Source organism: Molothrus aeneus, chromosome 3 (assembly GCF_037042795.1).
Source record: "Molothrus aeneus isolate 106 chromosome 3, BPBGC_Maene_1.0, whole genome shotgun sequence".
Taxonomy (NCBI): domain Eukaryota; kingdom Metazoa; phylum Chordata; class Aves; order Passeriformes; family Icteridae; genus Molothrus; species Molothrus aeneus.
The window spans coordinates 68,526,073-68,545,723 of record NC_089648.1 but is presented as its reverse complement, the minus strand read 5'-3'; the positions used below and the strand labels follow the sequence as shown (position 1 = coordinate 68,545,723).

Here is a 19,651-nt window from a genome sequence, read left to right as displayed (position 1 = left end):
CAGCTAATCAATAGTACTATGTGTAATTCAGCCAGCCACTACTGCCTTGTCACTTCAGTCTTTTACATTCAGATTTCCATAAATGAGGTTAATGGTCTTAGTTAAAAGAAGCTACTAATTTTGCCAGAAAGTTCTAGGATGCTCTTTACAGAGATTAAGTGTCATAAGAAGGAAAAAAGCAGCAGGGCTGAGTCTAAGCCAATACATAGCTACCAAATAGCACAAAACTCTAGAGCAGATTGCTGCTAGAATATCCTGGAATCTGCTGTCAAGAGCATCTGGACAGGCAACTTCCATGTCATATTTTGAAGACTAAGGAAGCTTCTCTAGCTCACTTCCTTCCCATATAAAAGACAACTTCAGCAGTGCTGCCTGTGAACTGCAGTTCCGCCATCCAGCACCTACATTGCACCAGTGGTCAAAGCAGCACAATGCTGGTCTGTGGTCTACGATCACATCTTACACCAGACTTGTATGACTTTATGTTCCTAAGTCTATTTGTAGAGCAGAGCTATTTTAAACTAGGAATGATGTCATAATATAAATTATGTAAACATTCCTTTTTCTATAGGATGGCATAGTTTTCACTACCTAGTTGAAGCTGGATTGATGCTTCTCATGCCAGGCAGAAAGGTACCCTTTTCCCAAAGTTACTAAAGTCACAGATCTGTTGATTGCTTCTCACGAGTGGTATTCCAGCTTTGGTTCCACAACACAGGAACAGCCTTTTATACCTTTATGTGCTCTTTAACACTTCCAGAGCAGGTGCCAGTATCTAAGGGTATTTAGTGCTGGCTGTTAGTAATACACAACCACACTGTGGAAGAGCATCACAGTGAAGCTGTGACACTAGTTCACTTAGCATAGTCAACCCCTCCTCCTCAGAAAGCATGAGACACTCCACACTCAAGGTCAAGAGTGACAAAACATTTGAAGTACATTTTCACTTTTATTTCAAAACTTTAGACAAGTTACTTTAGTATATAAATTCATATTTTTCCTCTTACAGAATATAAAGATAATTCCCTCATTACTTCAGTATAAAGTGTTTTACAAGCTTGAAGACAATTGCATAAGTGTTTCTCATACAGGATATCAGAAATAAAGCAGTCTTTCTACAGACATTCAGACAGGTGACTACCTCAGAAACAGCATAGCAGTTTAGTCAAATACAAGTGAACACGTGACACTACAGTTGTGAAAGTTCAAGTAAGGCCAAGTCAGTAAACATTGTTAAGTCATTGCAAATAATAGTGGAAAGGTTTGTGAGACATTGCAAGGGGTGGATGGTTTCATAGTATAATACTCTTAAATCAAGGATTCAGAGGGATTTAGCTAGAAGACAAGTGAGTTCTTAAATGCTATAAAGCATATGCAAAGACCAAGCAGTGTACTGGTGTTAGTGGAGACTTCGTGCCTGTTCATCCTCAGCATGCTAAGACAAACTACAACCTCTTAAAACCAAGCATAAGAACCACTAATATTTGAGAAGATGCTTTTAAAATTCAAGTATGCCTTATTTTGGATGGTGTGTAGTTTTTATCTATTACTTCATCTTGTAAGAACATGTGAAGACAACGCTCATTCTGTGCCAGTGGGTGGCCTGCAACCCTGGAGAGAAAAAAAACCAAGAATTAGTGTGACCCAATTGAGCCTACTTGCCGCTATCCTGCAGATCAAGGTTTGTACCAATAACCTATTGTTCTGCACTTGGGCACAGATCCCACTTTCACTTCACTGTTGGCAACTAGAATGCTGTCTAGTAGCAAGATTTATCACACTTCCCCAGATGAAGTTAGTCCATAGGAACCCTGAGCTACCTCTGATGCCGTGGAAGCACCTTACATCATCTGTCACCTGCAATTGATGGGACTATCCAAGTAAGTGCTTATTCTAGCATCAGGAAATCTAGAGCTAAGAAAGGCAAGAGGATTTTTTTTTTAAAAAGGTCTTAACACCTTTGCCATGGGACACCCTTTTAAAGGCCACTTATCTCCTCCATTTTCAGCGTCACTGAGCAGCAGCTCATCACAGCAGAGCTGAAGCCTGGCTCCAGCAGGGGGTGTGAAGGTTTTCCAAAGGCTCAGGCACTGCTCCAGACAGAGACTGGACCCTAACCAATGTCCTGGCCTGGATGGGCAACACTACACACAGCCAGGGGCTACTGGCCCTTCTGCTCATTGCACATGTGGTAGCTTGCAAACACAGGAGACACAACTTGCCTGTTCTAGGGGACACCAGATCTCTACTGTAAATTTAATTTAAGCTGAAAAACCATCCTTTTAACTGTAAAGGAGCTGAAATTTAATTAGGAGACACTCACAAACTTGGAAGAAAATCACAAGGTACTGCACTTGAACCCTTAAAATACGATTTTTACCATGCAGGTAAAAATCCAAAAGAATCAGATAGCTGAAAGTTCATCATTTATGGACATGAATATCTAATGCAGTTTGGTTTGAAAAAAACTACATCCAGTTGGTCAATCAAGACAGGCTTGTTCTTAGGAGAGAAAAGTCCACCACAGTCCCAAGGGCAGCTTTTGTAAGCCTTGTGGCCTCCATATCTGTCAGAACATTTCTACTCATCTGGCTGAACACATGCAAAATATATTCAGCTCCAGTGGCTCAGCACCACTTCCAAGCACTTCTGTGCATCTTCAAATTTATCTATTAGTGTTTATTTCATCACAGAACATACTCACTTGTCATTAAGGGTAACCTATAATGAGGAAGCTGAGCCCTCCTATTCAGTATTGATGGATTATTTCAAGAGCAGTTTTAAAAACGTATCCATCTTGCCAGGTTCTAGAAAAAGGCCAGCAGTCTCAAGAACTAGTTCATAAGGATGACAGTCTAGAGTAACTAGTTTGAGTTTCTTACCCCATCAGAATGAAGTTACTGATGTCAAACTTCAAGGAAAAGATATAGGAGAGGATGAGGCAGCAGTAAATTCCTTCTTCCTTTCAGGAAGGGTTGAAAATCGGTGGCTGAATTGCAAGACTAGATTTGATCTCTGATTCAGCTTTTGGTTTCACAGGAATACCTTACTCTGCATTGGCTTTCCCTCAATATTTTTCACCAAGGTAACCCTTACATATAGCAGCTGCTACTTGAAGAATTTTCATCTATTTCAAAGTCAGGTTGAGACAGACAAGTGTTGAGGCATAACCACCCTTGTGAATGTCACTGTATGTAGTATTGATAGTGCTGCCAGCAAACTGGCCCAAGAGAACTGACTCAAGCTGCACTCTTGTGATTCAGATTTTACATTTAGAGGGACAAAGCTTCTCCATAACATCCATCTCACACTCCTGAATATTAAGAACTAGCATCGGTGCACCAAGATTTTTTTTGTTCCAGTGGTATCAGTTATCTGAGGCACTCTAATTCCGGAAGCAAAGATCAACTTGGATTATGCAATAATGTGAATATACTATGCAAAGAACCATCAGGTATAAATTCACCTGTGCCTAGAGTACTTGGCAGAAGCCTTAAAGCTTCTACACGGTTCAAAACTTTAGTAATATTTACCTAATGAGTTGGTCATGCCATTATAATATACTGATGAGTTAAATGGCTATGATTTGTGCCTGAAAAGCTTTATTCCAGATGTACTCAACTCTGCCACTACATCAATATCTACATTAATCACTGTTTATGTTTCAAAGGAGTAAAAAATAATCAATAAGTTTTACACTTCCACAAAATCAATTTATTACTTGCAGCAAGACTGAAAAATGGATACTGATAAACTGGCCATTCCATTTCTGTCAGCTATACAGAGTTTTTCAGAGAGACAGGGCAAGATGACTGATTCACATCAGCTGCTTCAGAACACCGTCTTCATCCATGCATATTGCTAGACTCAGCATACAAAACTTTCAGTGAGTGCACTTTTTCTCCATTTAAGATAGAGTTCCAAGTCTGCATGGATAAAGGTTGTACTTTACAGCCATGACTGCCTTTATTTTACAGCAAACCCAAACATATTCCATCTTACTACTGGATGTCTTGGAAGTTCACTCCACTTGTCTTTGAACAGCAAAAAGAGCAGTCTGAAGCATTTTACCAGTTCAGAACCATTCTAAAATGAATTAAGAAGCACCTTTGTGAAGAAAAATTTCATAGATTTCATATGGTCACACTGACTTGTACAGGACAGACAGTTTTAGTGAACCAGTCACTTGCACCTCCAAGACACATGCCTGAACTAACAGTAACTGACAAGCACATTTTTGTAAGTTCTGGCATAACTCACAGGCATCCTCTGTTCCTGTTAAACAGCATCACTATTTGAACAAGATTAGAATGCCAGGGGAACTGACAGGCTTCAACTCCCCAAGGGAGCAGTCCCAAATCCAGTTGGTCTGAACAGCATTAACCAGAAGAGTTGGTTAATTGACAACACTCCTTACCCACTGTTTGGATCTACACTGTTAAAGAGACTAAACCAGCTACTCAGGTCAGTGTACAGACAGTGGTTAGTAGTGTCAGATGGTGGAAAAAGAATCAAAAGACTTTGTTACTGTAATTTCTGCTCACCTTTTGAAAGGCAGGGACAAAATCCACAGTGACTATTTCAAACCATGTGTGCATACCTCAAGTAGTTTTTACTTCAGAATCTTCAGAAAGATTCTCAAGATGATTAGAGAAAATATGCATCATCACACAAACTGATAATACCTCACATCTGCAATCAAAGTAAACTGCTCTAAGTCCACTGTAAGTCTACTGTTCACCCAGTTGGAAGATATCTTTCCAGAAATTATAAAGTAGAATTATTTTGAACACTAATTTTAGTAGCAATTTGCATAAATTAACAACAACACTAACAGTCATTTCAGCTGTTCAGGTAAGCACTAAGATACCCAAACTAAGCATGGGATGAGTAATGTTAGTATCTCCTACTGCAAGATTATGTGAAAGTTAATATTCTGAACCTAGTGCAGTTACCATCCTTAGGAGGATTAGTAGCTTCAATTCAGTTTTCCAGGGCTGAGCTCCAGGTTTGTCTCTAAATAACTAGATCCAACACTTACTTGTTTATGAATTGTTCAAGAGCCTGCTTCCTTTCCTCTATAAAGGAATCATCAAATATACCATCATCTCCTCGGAAGGGGAGCTGGCGGAGAAGAGCTTTTCCTGGTAGAGGTGGTACCACAACCTGAAAGATTTACACAAGTGTCCTTAAGTGCAGCCTGTAAGCAAGTTCATCCACCTCTTCCTCTTGGAAGACCCAACTCACCACATTTCTAGTGAAGTAATAAAACATGAGCAGAGAAGAACAGTACCTGCCCACACAGATAAGTTCAAATTAAGTAGTTTATCTCTGAAATTACTCAAAACTATTAAAACAAAAAGCCTCTGGCAGTGCAGCACTGAGGCTTGATAAAAAGACTGACACACTGGTTTATTTCTGGGCAATTTCAACCACAGTATCTGCTTTATACGATACATGCTTTATAACAAAATGAAAACTTTTCAGCATCATGACTCTTTGTATGTCTCTGAAGACTTGTATTTACTTTTCACTTTACTCACCTTGCTTTCTCTTTCTAGTTCATTTCTTAGCCATTCAAAGTCACTATATCTTCTTCTGACTGTAGATTCTTTCAGTTTGAAGATAGGTAGATTTGTCTAAAAACAGGAACATAAGCTATTGATTAGACAGATTAGAAGTTCTGATGAGCAGAAACAAGAACCAAGCTGTTAAGTTACACAGTAGTTCCATTTAAGCAACAACAGTAGTACTGAGAAACATTCAAGATACAGAAATAGAGATAAGGCTCTAAGCTACATGAGTAAGCTGTGCCTTGAACTCCATAGTTATGAGCCTCATTTATATGGTATCCCAATTACTGGTATTCTGTCATCATATCACCAAGCAGAATATCTGACCTTCTGGCCACTTGAGATGTTTCTAAGGTTGCAGAAGCATCTGCTGTTCTTACTGTCTCAGGAGCTGAATTCCCAATACATACAAAATTGGAGGTGGGAAGGGGGAAGAAATTCTTATTCCACACAAGTTTCTCTTACTGCATTCAAATATCAGCATAGGGCATTAACAAAACTTCCTGTACTTTTCTACTTCCTGATACAACATGGCCTCCAGCATCTTCAAAAGCAAAACCTGTAAGTCTTACAGTGAATCCATTCAGGACTGATGAAGATTTGATAGCACAAGCTGCCAAGTTTGGGTAGCTACAGAGAAGCCAACAAGGCTGAGACGCCTTACAACATTCAGTTCTGAGGAGATCAGACTGTTTGACTACAGAGTTAAACCAAGCAGAGCATGACTAGGTAGAGCTTTGCTGAACAAGGCTAGGAGGCAGCACTCAAACTCAATACGCTTGAAAGGGACATCACATGGGAGCAAGGTTATAATTCTGCACAAGACCCTGCTACAAGTCCTTATATTAACTTGTGTGAGAGCCTACATTACTTCTGTTCATTCTTGTGGTGCAGTGTTATCTCACTTTTGCAATCCAACTCACACATTATTTTAAAAATACACACTGAGAGAATCCTCTCCTAATGAAATCCTGGCTAGAACACTACAAAATTGTTTCTAGGAGTTATGACCTCCTAAAAATAAGAGCATGAGCCTGTAATTACCATACACAACCAGAAGTCCCAGAATAATGCCTACTGTTCTCAGACTACAAATTCAATAACAGTCTTTGTGTACTTTTAAAGAAGCCTCTTGAGAAGCACTCTAGGAAGCTGATGTTCATTTGGGACTACACTTACCTCCAGCTTTCCTGATGGCAGATGCACAGCAGTCATTCTCAGCTATTGCCTTCTACTTTTTGTTGTTTTGGTTTTTATCTTGTAGGCCACCTAACTCAGGATCTGGTCACTGTTTGAGTAGATACCCCTGTGCAATATCATTTGTAGCAAGTTATGCTTAAGCTATGACTAGGGAATACTTTTGGCTGCTCAAAACAGGTTTAATTGCAGATATGTTTTCCTGCACTGGGCAGGTCCATGACTTGCGTCATTGTACTGCTGCCAGCCAGTCATACAATAGTACTTGATAAGTTAGTTGTGTACTTTCACATCATGCAAGTTAGTTCATAATTTACAGGTGGTAACGTTTAGAACAATATTTTGTTATCTTATTGCTAAATGTTTGAAAGTATTCAAGCTCTCTTTCCCAGGTAAAAGATTGTTGACTGTATTTGCGACTAATAATAAAATTGTATTTAAGACTAATGTCAGATGTCAGGCTTTGTAAACAAACACTCTTGTCTTGATGGTAAGAATACTCTACTCAAGAGTGAATACAGCTAAGCTCCCCTGAATGCATGAAGGAGATACCCAGAAGTTAGGTACTGGATTATTCTCCTCTGATTTCAGCTTTTGTTTTTTAAACCAAGTTCACCATTACACAGTACATCAACTCTTTGTCAGTGTCTCTGGTAGAAAGACCTTTAAAATATTTAACATATAGGTTCTCACCTGCAGAAAATATTAATTTCTCTCTCAAGTTACTAAAAAAGGGATTAGAATTGGATAAAAGCAGCTAAAAAACTTAAGTTCCCAGGTCTTCAGGAACTCTTTCATGCTTCTAGGCATGAAGTCTATAAAGTTAATCTCTAAACAACATATCAGGCTTACAAGTGCAATGTGGGGGTAGAAGTGCCATTGAGCTCACTTTACCTTCTACATTCCCTTTTCAACTTTTGACATGCTAGCTCAGCTAGCAAGTAGGAGAAAAGGAGTTTTTGTTTCTAAAAAGCAAGAGTTCTTTGCTTTCCCTGTCAACTGAAAAATCTTCTCAAATTTTCATCATAAGTACCATAAATATTCAGATTGTAAAGTATGTCAAAAAGCATAGACTAAATTAAGTGTCTTGCAAGTCACAACTTGACAAATATATTCCAAAACAAAGTACATGTTCACCTGGTCTGGATACGAACTAGAGCCATCTACTGAGATCAATTTCTAAACCTCATGTTCTTTAAACCCAGAAATTGCAGCAGTTCTCCTTCCTCTAGAAGTAAGTACTGACAGAGCAGTGTTCCTAAGGTAAGCAGCTGTTAGGAAGGATCTATTTAAAAATGCAATTTGAGAGTCCTGTTTTAGACCGCTTAACCTATTTATATCTTAGGTCCCTATTTTTAATTCAGGCTATATTCACATCTGAAGTTGCTGTATGGGCCTTTATCACTAAGGATTATTGCCCTGTTTGAACAGATCACCCTTTGCTTCAGTAGGCTGGACTTCTGCACGCCCTACCGCCTCCATCTCCTATGGATAGACAGTTTTCATTAAGCAAGCCAGATATGTTCTGAAGCATGGGCTTTCACTGGACAAGAATTTGGTAGAAGGAGACAATCCTGAAGAGCCAACAGAAACTTCCATTTTCTATTAAACTGTTATTTCAAGACCATGCAGGCTATCAAAAATGTATTCTCTGCTTGACATTTTATGTCGAGCTATCCTTGTTCAGTCACTAAGGTGCTACCAGCTATTCTGAGCGCTTCCCATGCTTTGGTTGTCTGCTAGAACAGAGAGCAGAGTAAGGCACAAAACTTGAAGTCAGGCTAGTTTCATTTTTATGAGCATTTCTGCCCATGCTTATTCAGCATTATAGTGTCAACTTTCCGGCCTGCTGATCTGCTAAGTCTACTGTCACAAAACTCATGACAGCATGAAACATGGAACAGCCCTGGAGCACAGCTTATTCCTGAAACAATTTCAGCACAATTTCAGCAGAAATTCTTTCTTCAGCTGTGCAATAATTATAAAATTGATTGGAAAAAAAAAAACATCAACAGCTTCTTAGTCCAAAATCATGCTGCTTAGCAGTTTGAATGCAAGCCCTCAACCTGAAAGGATTATGCATCACCCAAGATGTTAGACAACTGTAAATTACTAGTCAGAATTGCAGATAAAGCATTGTTGCAGAAAGACAAACAAACCAGTTCTGCAGAAGTCACACAGAGCCCAAAATCCAAAGAAAGTCAAGATGGATTTTGTGTAGCACTGTCCCTTTATTGGACTATATGTAGACACCATGAGGCTTTCTCTGACAACTGTCGAACAGCCTGTATTCTGCTGGGGCAGTTAATGGCCAGCCAGTACACCAGAAGAAATATTGTCAAAATTGGTGCCAAGTTACATTGCATAATTAAACAACAGGTGACAAACTCAGATCCTTAAGTCACTCCTGCATTTCTCTACTCAGATGCCAAACAAACTTTCTACAGTCATTTGGCTAGTGCTTGACAAACCAGAAATGGAAAGCAGTGGTTCCGTACCAACAGACTTCAGGGCAAAGTCCATGTTCCCTGTAAGAACATTTCTTCAGCTTCATTTATGTCACCATAACATATTCAACTTTGAGCCTGACTCTAAATTCAGGAGATTCCCAGTTCACCTCAGAAGCAAATGACAATCCTAAGACAGTGGCTTAAATAACCAGGTAACAGTCTTCCAGCTCTTAAACAGTCACTCCCCAAGCTATGCCCAGTCAGAAGCTGAAAAATTGTTTCTGTATGCAAGTGAAGAGAATTTCACAAGCAGAATGCACGTAGTTGGAGTACTAGTCATAACTGTCCATTCAGCTTCAGATACAGTCATCAATGTAGCCATTCTGGTAAACAAATTACCTTAAATGCAGGAGGAAAACTATACTAATTTATTTGTTTATAATTAGTTTCAATTAATAAAATAATTCTAAATATTTTTAAGTCTTAGTTTTTAGACTGAGTGGAAGTCTTGCAAATAGTCAAACTTGCTCCTAAAAATTTGTTTCCAGACATAAATCAAATGCAAATAGCATTTGGGTTCCTTCAAAGAGCATGCTGACAGTCCACAAGATTGTGTGACACTGCAGTCCAGTCCATCCCCACAATAGCAAATTCCCCATATGTTGTTGCTCGGCATAGTTGGAGGTAAATTTGGCTGATTTCCTCATCTGCCACCATAACACTCCGCAGTAGCACTGCATTGCCCATGTCTCCCACTCCTAACAGACTAAGAATAAAGCTGCACTGTTGCCACAGCACCTACTTTGATGTCATCTTTTCAAGTAGGTTATGGTAGCCTTGAGAGAACTCTATTTCCATTAAAATAGAGTGAAAGAAAGCACACAGCTCACTTTTGATAAAAGTTTGTGGCTTTGACTCATAGAAGCAAAATTCAAGCATCTTGACTGTCTCATGCAAGCTGTAATCTTTGTCAAGAGCCTACACTCTTTGACTACATTTACAGTCAAAGAGAGCTCTGGGGTACCACAGTAAATAGCATTCAGAGTGGATAAAAAAAGCATTATGATTTTCTTAACATAAGAGTCTGCTGTCCTTTAGTACAAGAAACTGGCTCCAGTAGTCCACTGTTATTGCAGAAACCTTGCCAGAGGTTTGTTTCCTTCCCGACTCAACATAAGCAGCTACCTCTCAATTTCCTACAATTATGAAAAGCAAGAAAGAAGGAAAACATGCTTTAAACTTCAGTTTCTAGAAGTTTAGATTTTTGGTGGGTATATTACTGAAGGAAAGCTCTTTCCCCACTGCAAAATGTCAGACTAGAAACTGTTATTTTTCTAAGTTTCAGTCCTTTTCATCAAAACAGAGATCTATCTCCCCTTTTCTCCATGTGGTGTCCAGATCTACTGAAGGTACGTCATATTAAAGTTAAGAGAACACTGAAAGATCTGACCATGCAACTTTTAAACAATGCTGACTTAAACTATACCATGAACTTTTGAGCTTCCCACTCTGCAGTATTGGAGCTATGGGGCCAGGGTATTTTCTACCTTGAACACTAAGACAGTGAAGTCCTAATAGCAACATAATGACAGAGACTATCATAACCTTTGCCAAATCCAGTGCTTTGAGTCCAGAGTTGCTCTCTGAAAAATGAGCATAGGGATGCCCATATTTTTGCCAAAAAGCATCTATCATCACCTGAACAACTTCAACAACATCATGAACAGCTGAATTATGGCATGCCACAGTTAAAAGACTCTGAATAGGGTAAGCTAAGAAAAAGAGATTGCTTAGTGATTCTTAATTCTTCAGGCTCCATGCTCAGAAGCCAAAAATAAAAACTGGAGCCTGCTTTGAGGACACATTTGGACAAAGACTTTTACAACACCCAGATAGAACTAGTAACTAGATTGGGGTTAGCAAGTCAAAGCCTCCTGTGAAATACCAAATATTGATTTGAAAGAGAAAGGATTGCTACTTTTACACAATTCAAGGTGCAACAGCCATATGGCTCTGATTTGACCTACTGTAATGTTCTTACTCATTCCTCATTAGGAATGACTGAAAAGGGATCACATTAAGTTGATGCTTTAGCATCATTACTGATAATTATCAGCTATAGTCAGATGGGAATAAAAAAATTCAGTGAATTGCTGAAGTTGCTAATTTTTTATCAAAAACTAAACTTTTAATATGCTTTGTGAGCTAGAGACTGTCTAGCATCCCTATACTTCAAACACACAAGAAAAAAAGCAGTAAGTTAACTAACTTAAAAGTGGGTCTACTAAGTAGCAAAAAATTCTCTTCATATTTCCAGTTTTACTGGAACAGTAACACAACACTCCTAAGTAGCCACTAAAAGCTATAGAAAGGCTTCCAACTCCTATTTATTAATTTGTAGCATATCTTAACACTTAGAGGGTGCTACAGCTTAGGCCTATAGAAATAATCTCTAAGCTTTATTTACAGGTCTAGAGGTGGCTCTAAACCACTTAATATATAGTTTCATTTTCTTCTGGATTTTAGAGTAAAGTTGCTATACACTAGCTTATAGTTATACTTTCAAATCGGTTTTGTGGCCAACACAAAGTATACTGTCATATAGGAGAATCTTCTGGGGTATAACACAGATTTTGAATTTGATTCTAAAGAAATAACCAAACCACGGACCTATATTCAGTTGGTAGAACATTTGTTTTTACACTTTGACTAGAAGGTTAAAAACAAATCCATCCTTTTTATGTTAGAAGTTAGAGCAACAATAGCAACTTCAGACCCTTTACTCAGTGTTACAGCTCCACAGGGTACTTGGATTACGCACTTGTTAAAACAGCCTCCAGTAGTGCAACTTGCATTGCTTTACCAAGTGAAAAAACTTTAAATAAAATACTTCCCTTACTGTTAGAAGACATAAACTTCTGCTGCATCATTTATTTCCCCAGATGAAAAGCAGCAGAGACCAGACTGCTCTAAAGTTCAAGCTGACACTTTTTCAGCAAGCCATCTAAAAATAAACACGTATCAAAACTCCCTGGCATCACATGCCTACCTGGACTACAGCCATCTGTCCTATAAAGATTAGTCATTGTTCCATTTGATTTGGTCTGTTCTGCACTGTACTAGAGTGCAATCCTAAAACATGACTGCACTGTATGCTCTAAAATAAAAGGAGGGCAAGTCATCAGTTAAACTAATATATTAATAAGAAGCACCATTCAGAAACTTGGTTATTTTACTTACACAGTAACAGATATCAATGCCAAACTAGTTCAAACCTTTGGACCAGCCTCTCGAACCTAGTTTAATTACAAACCTCTACAGAAAAAAAAAACAACAGCTCAAGAGTAAATCCACTTTCCTTGCTTTGGAAGTTTCTTTCATCCAAGCCATTCTACTTCTCTGTCTCCCTAATCAGTGTCCTTGGAAATTCTTAGCCTTCCAGTTATCTTTTTCTGAATTACTGCTTGAAGGAATAGTAGATGTTTGTGAGATGCAGTACCCAGGCTGTAGAACAGAAAAACGCTCACCTGAATCACTGCATTTTTATTCTTTGTAGAGGAGTCTGAGAATACCTAACTGGTAGCAGTGTCTAGAATGGGTTTTAAAAGCACAATTTACTATAGTTAGGGCAGACTTGCAGTGTTATGCAAGATTTGTAGTAGTAGAGAAATAGAGAATTACTGCTGATTATGCATCCATAAACACATCCCCACTGAGTCAGTGTTTAGTCATGACTCCACCACAAGCTTCAACTACTCAACTGTGCAATGCTGAAGTCAACTACAGGAATGGCTGATTTGATTGTTTTTGTGGTGGGGGAAGAATTTGCAGCTTCTAACATGAAAGGCAGGACATTTGGAACTGTTCAAGGACAAAACATTGCAAAACACATTCAAGAGCACTACTTTGCAAAACATGGCACAAGGTAAGTGCTTTCTGAGCAAGTTTGACTTTCAGTTCATTTTCTGTCTTACTCTGACTTGATCACAGCAGTCAGACAACAATCAGTTAATCACAAGTCAGTCCACTATAAACATGCTGAAATGTCAATATTGTATCCAAACTAGGTCTTGAAAAAAATCGTTAAGGAGAGAACAGGACTTTCACAAGCAATGCAAGTTCAGCAGTACTCAGATAAACTTCCCCAATCCCTGGAAACCAATACTGCTCCTAATACTGCAGGCACTTTACAGCCTGTGTATTCATTTCCTTCCCCACACTGGACCTACACAGTCGAGCACCTCTGCAGGTCTGCAGAACATGTAGGAAACCTGACTGCTGCCCTAAAGAGCACTAGTACCACCCAACTATGGCATTTCACAATGGAAGCACAGCAAGACATTCCCTTTCTACACCACAAGACAAGCAACTGCACTATGGAATATCAAAAATCTAAGGTAAACCTTAGGGCCAAATTTAGTAATACTGATTAGAGGCCATTGAACATTAAAGAACAGAGCTAAGATGACAAAGGCTTTTAGTTTGGCTTTGGTTTGACAAAAAAAGAATTCTTTAACTATTTGGACTAATAGCTCCTGTAACAGGTATTTTATTATACTTCTGTCAGTTTGAATATCAATGACTTCTCTGCAAGTTCTCACTAACCATGAACAGATGATTTAACCCTTCAGTCTAGGTGATAAGCCCAACCAAAATGGGCAGCACAGAAGTCACTTTTACTTCTACAGAAACAAAACCAGATGGAATAGTGTTAACAGTTTATTTCCAGAACACTGAATATTCTGAGTTCGAAGGGATCCACAAAAATCACGAAGTCCAACTCTTAAGAGAAGAGCCCATACAGGGATTGAGTCCACAAGCCTAGTGTTATTTAGCACCATGCACTAACCAACTGAGCTATTCTCAGGGTTGCCAAAGGGATACTTCCTAAAATGTAGCAAGTTCCTGGATATCCATATGCATTGTTGACAGTATTCTAACCAAAGTGCTTATCTCCTATGGCACTGCCTTTACAATGGGTGTATGGCTGTGACGTGTGACACCAGCCACTGGATCAGTCAGCTTGTAAAGATTAAGTCTTGTCTCCTTAAAGGATTTAACAACTGAAGCTATTGCACAGAATCTGCTTGAGCAAAGGCCTTCCTTTTGACCCACTTATCAAGAAAACTATGTCTCAACTCCAGTAGAAGACAAATGATACCTGGAACTGGACTGAGGACTAAATACATGCTGTAGGATGTTAATATGATAATTGTAATTTGTTCTGTTTGTTTCCTGAAATTCAGAGAGAGAACTGGCTTTTAGTCCATAAATACTAAAGGTATTCCCATGCCCTCATTCAAGAGTGTTGACTTGAACAAGCCCACTGTGAAAAGGTTTAATTATAAGATAAGAAGAGCTAATAAGGACTTACGAGAAACAGCATGCAGGGGTATTTACACTGAGAACCTGACTTTTGGTTCACATTTTTCCTCAAGAGGAAAGGGCGATTAAGTAGTTTACTGTATTCCTTTAGCAGGCAGTCTAGTTGATTATGTTAGTTTTAAATGCTGCACAATCACCATATTGTGATCATCTAGATACCTTCAGATGAGGTAAGTACTTTATCAAGTTTTATTTCGCTAGACAAAGCAATTAGAGCTTTATACCGTGCTGCATTATTCCCAGTCTAGCTCACCCTAAGCCTTCACACACAAAGGACACCTCAGAATGGTACAAATGCTCTGCCTGATGCTGCTGATGGAAAGCAAATTCTCAAGTACCCTCTCGAAAACATGACCCACGCAAATTTGCTATTTTAGCACAGCAGGATGGCACTTTCTATCACTTACTTCCAAACAAGATGTTTGACTTTCATTGCTAGGCTGCACTGTAGTGGCACGTTGCCACACTGTGTGCCTTACAGTGGCTGCTACAGTGGAAAGCTTTCTGTCATCACCTTGTCCAGCTTGCCAAGAACAGCCTGTTATTTAATGCACAGACTCAGCCTCAGAAAGTCAATACTTTGGCCAACTGTCCATCTGTGAAGTAAGCTGCCTGGCTATAAGTGCTGCATAGGGTCTACCTGCAACACTCCTCTCATTTAAGACTCCTTAAACGCTTGTCAAAGCACCACTCAACTACCCCAGCACACAGCCACCCTGCACAGAGACATTTACTGTGACAAACCTTCCTCAGTTCCAAACCACTACTGCCTTGCTTATGCAGCAGCGTACTGCTGAGCAGTCTACCCAAAACTTCAGAGTTCCCCATCAGGCTTTCTGACTTCCACCAGAACTTGATGAGTACAGCATTACAAGAACTAAAGCATGAAGTTGTTCCACTTGCTGCTTTCCAGACAACAGACATGCTTCAACTGCAGTACCAGTAGAAAGCTTGCCAATAAAAGTTTTGGGGAAACTCTGCAGTATTTCACACACATATGTTTTGCAAGATACTTTTAATCAGATATCACTTCAAGAGTCAGCTGGCAAGTTCAGTCTTTCCGAAAAACCCCAAAAGTGAAGCTTTGAGATTCAGACAAAGATAGAATTACAGAGTCTGTAAACACCATGACAATGGTACAAGTGTAATTGTCTCAACACAAACTTGAATTTCAGCGTCCTCTCTGACAATGTTTCTGGCTTAGAATGCTCTCCAGCTGTAACATGAGGCTGCAGTCCTTTAGCTTTCACCAGAATTTGGCAGCACTTAAGCCATCCATTTCTGCACACTTAACGTTTTACTGCCGGTGTTACTTGAAGACACAGCTCTCCAGATATGACACAGGTAACTCACACCATCTTCTCAGGTTTGCTCTGCTGCTGCTGCCAGCACTGTTGAAGGAAACTGCATATCAGCTGCTACTTTCTTACTTTCTGTGACCACAGGCACTTGTTAAACCACAGAGACCACTGGTGACTATTGTTAGCCACACTCCAATGAGCAGGTTATGGTACTAGGCCTATCTTTCACAAATACAATACCACAGCAATCCATGCTTGAATTCTCCCTCTGTGCTGAAATTTGTGTATTAGCAACGTGGTCCATGTTCTGCTGAGAAGCAGTTAATTGATACAAGTTTAGACAGTGAACATAATTCTGCATGACTTGTATTACCTGCTCTGTAGCCTTCCAGCACACAGAGACATAAAACTCAAATTTACAGTTGATGGCAGCTATGAACTATGTGTATGGCAGTGCACAACTGAAAAGGGAATGATCAGGAGACAGTCCCATATACCAGCATGTAGAGATGTGAGCAAGGAGGGTGGAGGATGCAATGTTTACAAGACAGTCAGTCTGGGAGGAAGAACAGAGGAAGGTCACAGTACTATCACAGTGTACATTTATTCAAATCATTCTTGGGCTTCATTACAACAGGAATCCAGAATTTTCTACCCCTAACACCAGGTGGGCTAAGACTAACCTGTCTCAAAATCTGTTTTTCTGCTTCCCTTTCTGATTAAGAACTTAGGAAGTTCGACATAATTCCCAAGGCCATATCATGGCCCAGTCCCTTTTGGATCATCTTCCCTGGATCCAACCATTCCAAATGCTCAGTCTCATGGAAAGAAATGTCATCAGGAACTTAAGGTGCAAATACTTTCCAGCAAGATAGAATTACATCTTTCTTCTAAGTGGATTGCTAGGGCTCTGATAAGGGCAGTGCAATGCAACACAAATCTGCAAGTTCTAGTTTGACTTCACACTGAGGCCAAACATAGGCTCCAAGCATGTTAGTTTATTCTTCCTGCCCCATAGACACATCCTGAAACACAGAAATAGCTACTGAATATGACAATTTATAAGCATCAGAAATAAAGAAGTATCCTCCCTAGCAGCTTTACATTTCAGGTGATTTTTCTTTTTCAAGTAAGGTTACACCAAGCTGGGGACTTAGACCTTTAAAACCAGAAAATTTACACAAGGTTAAGTCTTGTCTGGTGAATTTCGGTGACCAAGGCAGCAGCCCTCAGCTGTATCCTTCCCTGCTGTGAAGAACACATATTGCAGACAATGTGTGCAGGAAATCAATGAAGCTTCACCTTTTATTACTGACTGTAACAACTGACCAGGTTCAATCATATGTAACATAGAAAAATTATAACAGAGCTCAGTCATAACAGAGCAAAGCTATACAAGGTAGAAGACTCAACTACAAACTATAAAAAAACCCCATCTGTAAGTATCCAACTTCCTCAACACAGCTTATTTCTAGCCATGTACACCAAAAAGGGTTCCCCGCCTCAAGGCCCTACCAGACACAGGCAAGGACTGTGCTGTAGACACTGCATTTTCTGACCATTCCTCTGGGCCCTGTCTATGAAACCAGAAAGACTAGGGAACACAGTAATGACTTCACATAGCTTTTCTCAAGCTTGAGATTACTAGCCTTTGGGGCAAGTCACTGAACACAGCCCTTCCAGCTAGGAAGGATTCTAGTGTTAATAAGAAGCATTTGACAGCAGCACATCGTGAGAAACAGCCCTATTTATTAAACACTACAATTTTATTTCAAGTACAAAAAAAAACCAGGAAGCCCTCCTCCATACCTACACACACACACACACACAGACACCTTATCACTTCAGCTGGCTCTGATCTAAACACGTGTGCCCACTAGACTTATTTACACCTTCTCTATGTACTTTTTGAAGCCGCTGAAATCCTGAACTTGACCTCTTCCTCAGGGCAGATCTACCCATATTACCCCATCTCAGAGAGCGGAGAGTTTGCTCTCCTCTATTTACCTGGAGACAGACAAGCAATGGCTCACAGTACAGCGGTATTTCAAGTCTGAGGACAAGCTGTACACAGCGGAGCCGAAAGAGCACTTGTCCTTTGGTTATCTGAAACGAGCTGCACCGCCTTAGCTACCAGGAGCCCGTCACAGAGTTATCAACCCCAGGCCGAGGATGGAGAGTCCACTGCGGCTCTGCCACCGCCTCCCAGCGCCCCGCACCGCAGCAGCCGTGACACTGGTCCTGAGGGACACGGCGGCGGCAGCCCGTCACCGCCACCCCGGCCAGCCTCGGGCGACACGAGAGCCCGACACCGCCACCCCGCTCCCGGGCCGGCTCACCTTGACGCGGATCTCGTAGGTGGTGAAGCGGCCGCGGCCCACCCCCACCGTCTGCGGGTTGCCCACGTCGATCTCCAGGAAGTTGCTGGGCGGCCCGTAGGCGTCGTTGAGGTTCTGCGGCTTGCTGATCAGCCGCCGGGTGTCTGCGATCGTCTCGGCCATGGCGGAGCGGGCGCCTTCTCCCCTGAGCCAGCGACCGAGCCCCGAGCGCCGCTACCGCCCGCGCCGCCCGACCGCCCGCCCTGCGCCCAGCTGACCGACTGGGAACGCGCACCCGCCGCCCGCCCGCGCCTGCAAGGCACGCTGGGTAATGTAGTTCTCGGGGGCGGCCCCGCTTGCTCATGCCTGGCGCGGCCTCCCGCCTTCTGAACTACACGTCCCAGCGGGCGCTGGGAGCGCGCCGCGCTGGCCGAGCGCGCTGATTTGTCAGGCTCGCCCACCCCTTCGGCCGGGTGCGGGTGGCGGAGGCGGGGGAGTTGTGGGGGGTGGTTCTGCTCTGCCAGCACATCCTCATTCTTCGGGGATTGAAAAGACTGGGTGGGAAATGCTCTATATGCAAGGTGTTATGGAAAATGAATCAGCCCGCTGCAAACGTAGGCTGGTGGAGATCCCCGCCAAAAGCTTTGATATTGAGAACAAAGTCTTAAGTCACTGACTCAAGCTGCAATCGATGTGACGCTGTTGTTTGTAGTAGCCTGAAACCTTTTAAAACTTACTGCAATTTTAACAAATTATACACATTTAATAATAATATTACCAACGGGGTCAGATTTTTTGTTCTCATAGCTTGCAAAGCTAAAGAGTTCTTAAAGGATAGGAAAGGAAAATAATGTTTACAGAGTAAGTTATTAAAATTACTTGAGAGAGCAAGAAAGAGAGTGAGAGAAAGGGAGCAGAGCTGACAGAATTGTCCCCTTCTAAGACATAAGGTCTTTATTTCTCATTATCTGATTAAGTAAGTGGTATGTCATGATAAAAGAAGTATTTCTGAAAGTAGTGCAATATTTACCTAGAACGTCAGTGAATTGAATTTATATCAATCCGCTATTACTTCTAAATTTTTCTATTATCTTGGAGGATTTCAGACTTTTTAAATACCTGTTAAAAGTACGCCTCCAATAATTAGATGCATATATCACTTTCCTTCTGTCTTTTCTTATTAAAGAGTTCTAGTAATGTTCCTTTACTATCCAGGCTGAATGAGACTGTGTGAAAACTAGTGATATTTTTTCCAAAAATCTGTGTAGGCAGTAGGTAAAATGGCAGGCTGCCCACAAATCACATCTGAGAGACACAAAGTTAACATCTGGCAAGTTTAGTTAGCTGTTGTCTGTGTTAATAAAAAGGTAATCAGAAAGCAGAGATGATTCCAAAGTTCAAAAATAGTTCATCCCCATAACCAGTAT

At 40.6% G+C, this 19,651-nt stretch overlaps 1 protein-coding gene across 1 annotated transcript; it reads right to left on the bottom strand.

Moving 5' to 3' along the window:
- Positions 1–929: 929 nt before the first annotated feature.
- On the bottom strand, positions 930–18,501 carry SNX3 (sorting nexin 3). The gene is made up of 4 exons (XM_066547135.1): positions 18,246–18,501; positions 5,544–5,639; positions 5,042–5,166; positions 930–1,611 (listed from the first exon to the last, which is right to left on the bottom strand). Exons 1-4 carry the CDS (start codon positions 18,405–18,407, stop codon positions 1,506–1,508), a joined length of 489 nt encoding a protein of 162 aa, XP_066403232.1. The 5' UTR covers positions 18,408–18,501; the 3' UTR covers positions 930–1,505.
- Positions 18,502–19,651: the final 1,150 nt, after the last annotated feature.

Coding starts and splice junctions, on each gene's coding strand:
- SNX3 (XM_066547135.1), bottom strand. CDS start 18,407: ATGGCCGAGACGATCGCAGACACCCGGCGGCTGATCAGCAAGCCGCAG. Junction 5,640..18,245: donor CCTACGAGATCCGCGTCAAG/GTGAGCCGGCCC, acceptor TCCTGTTTTTAG/ACAAATCTACCTATCTTCAA. Junction 1,612..5,041: donor CTTGAACAATTCATAAACAA/GTAAGTGTTGGA, acceptor TTTTCTCTCCAG/GGTTGCAGGCCACCCACTGG.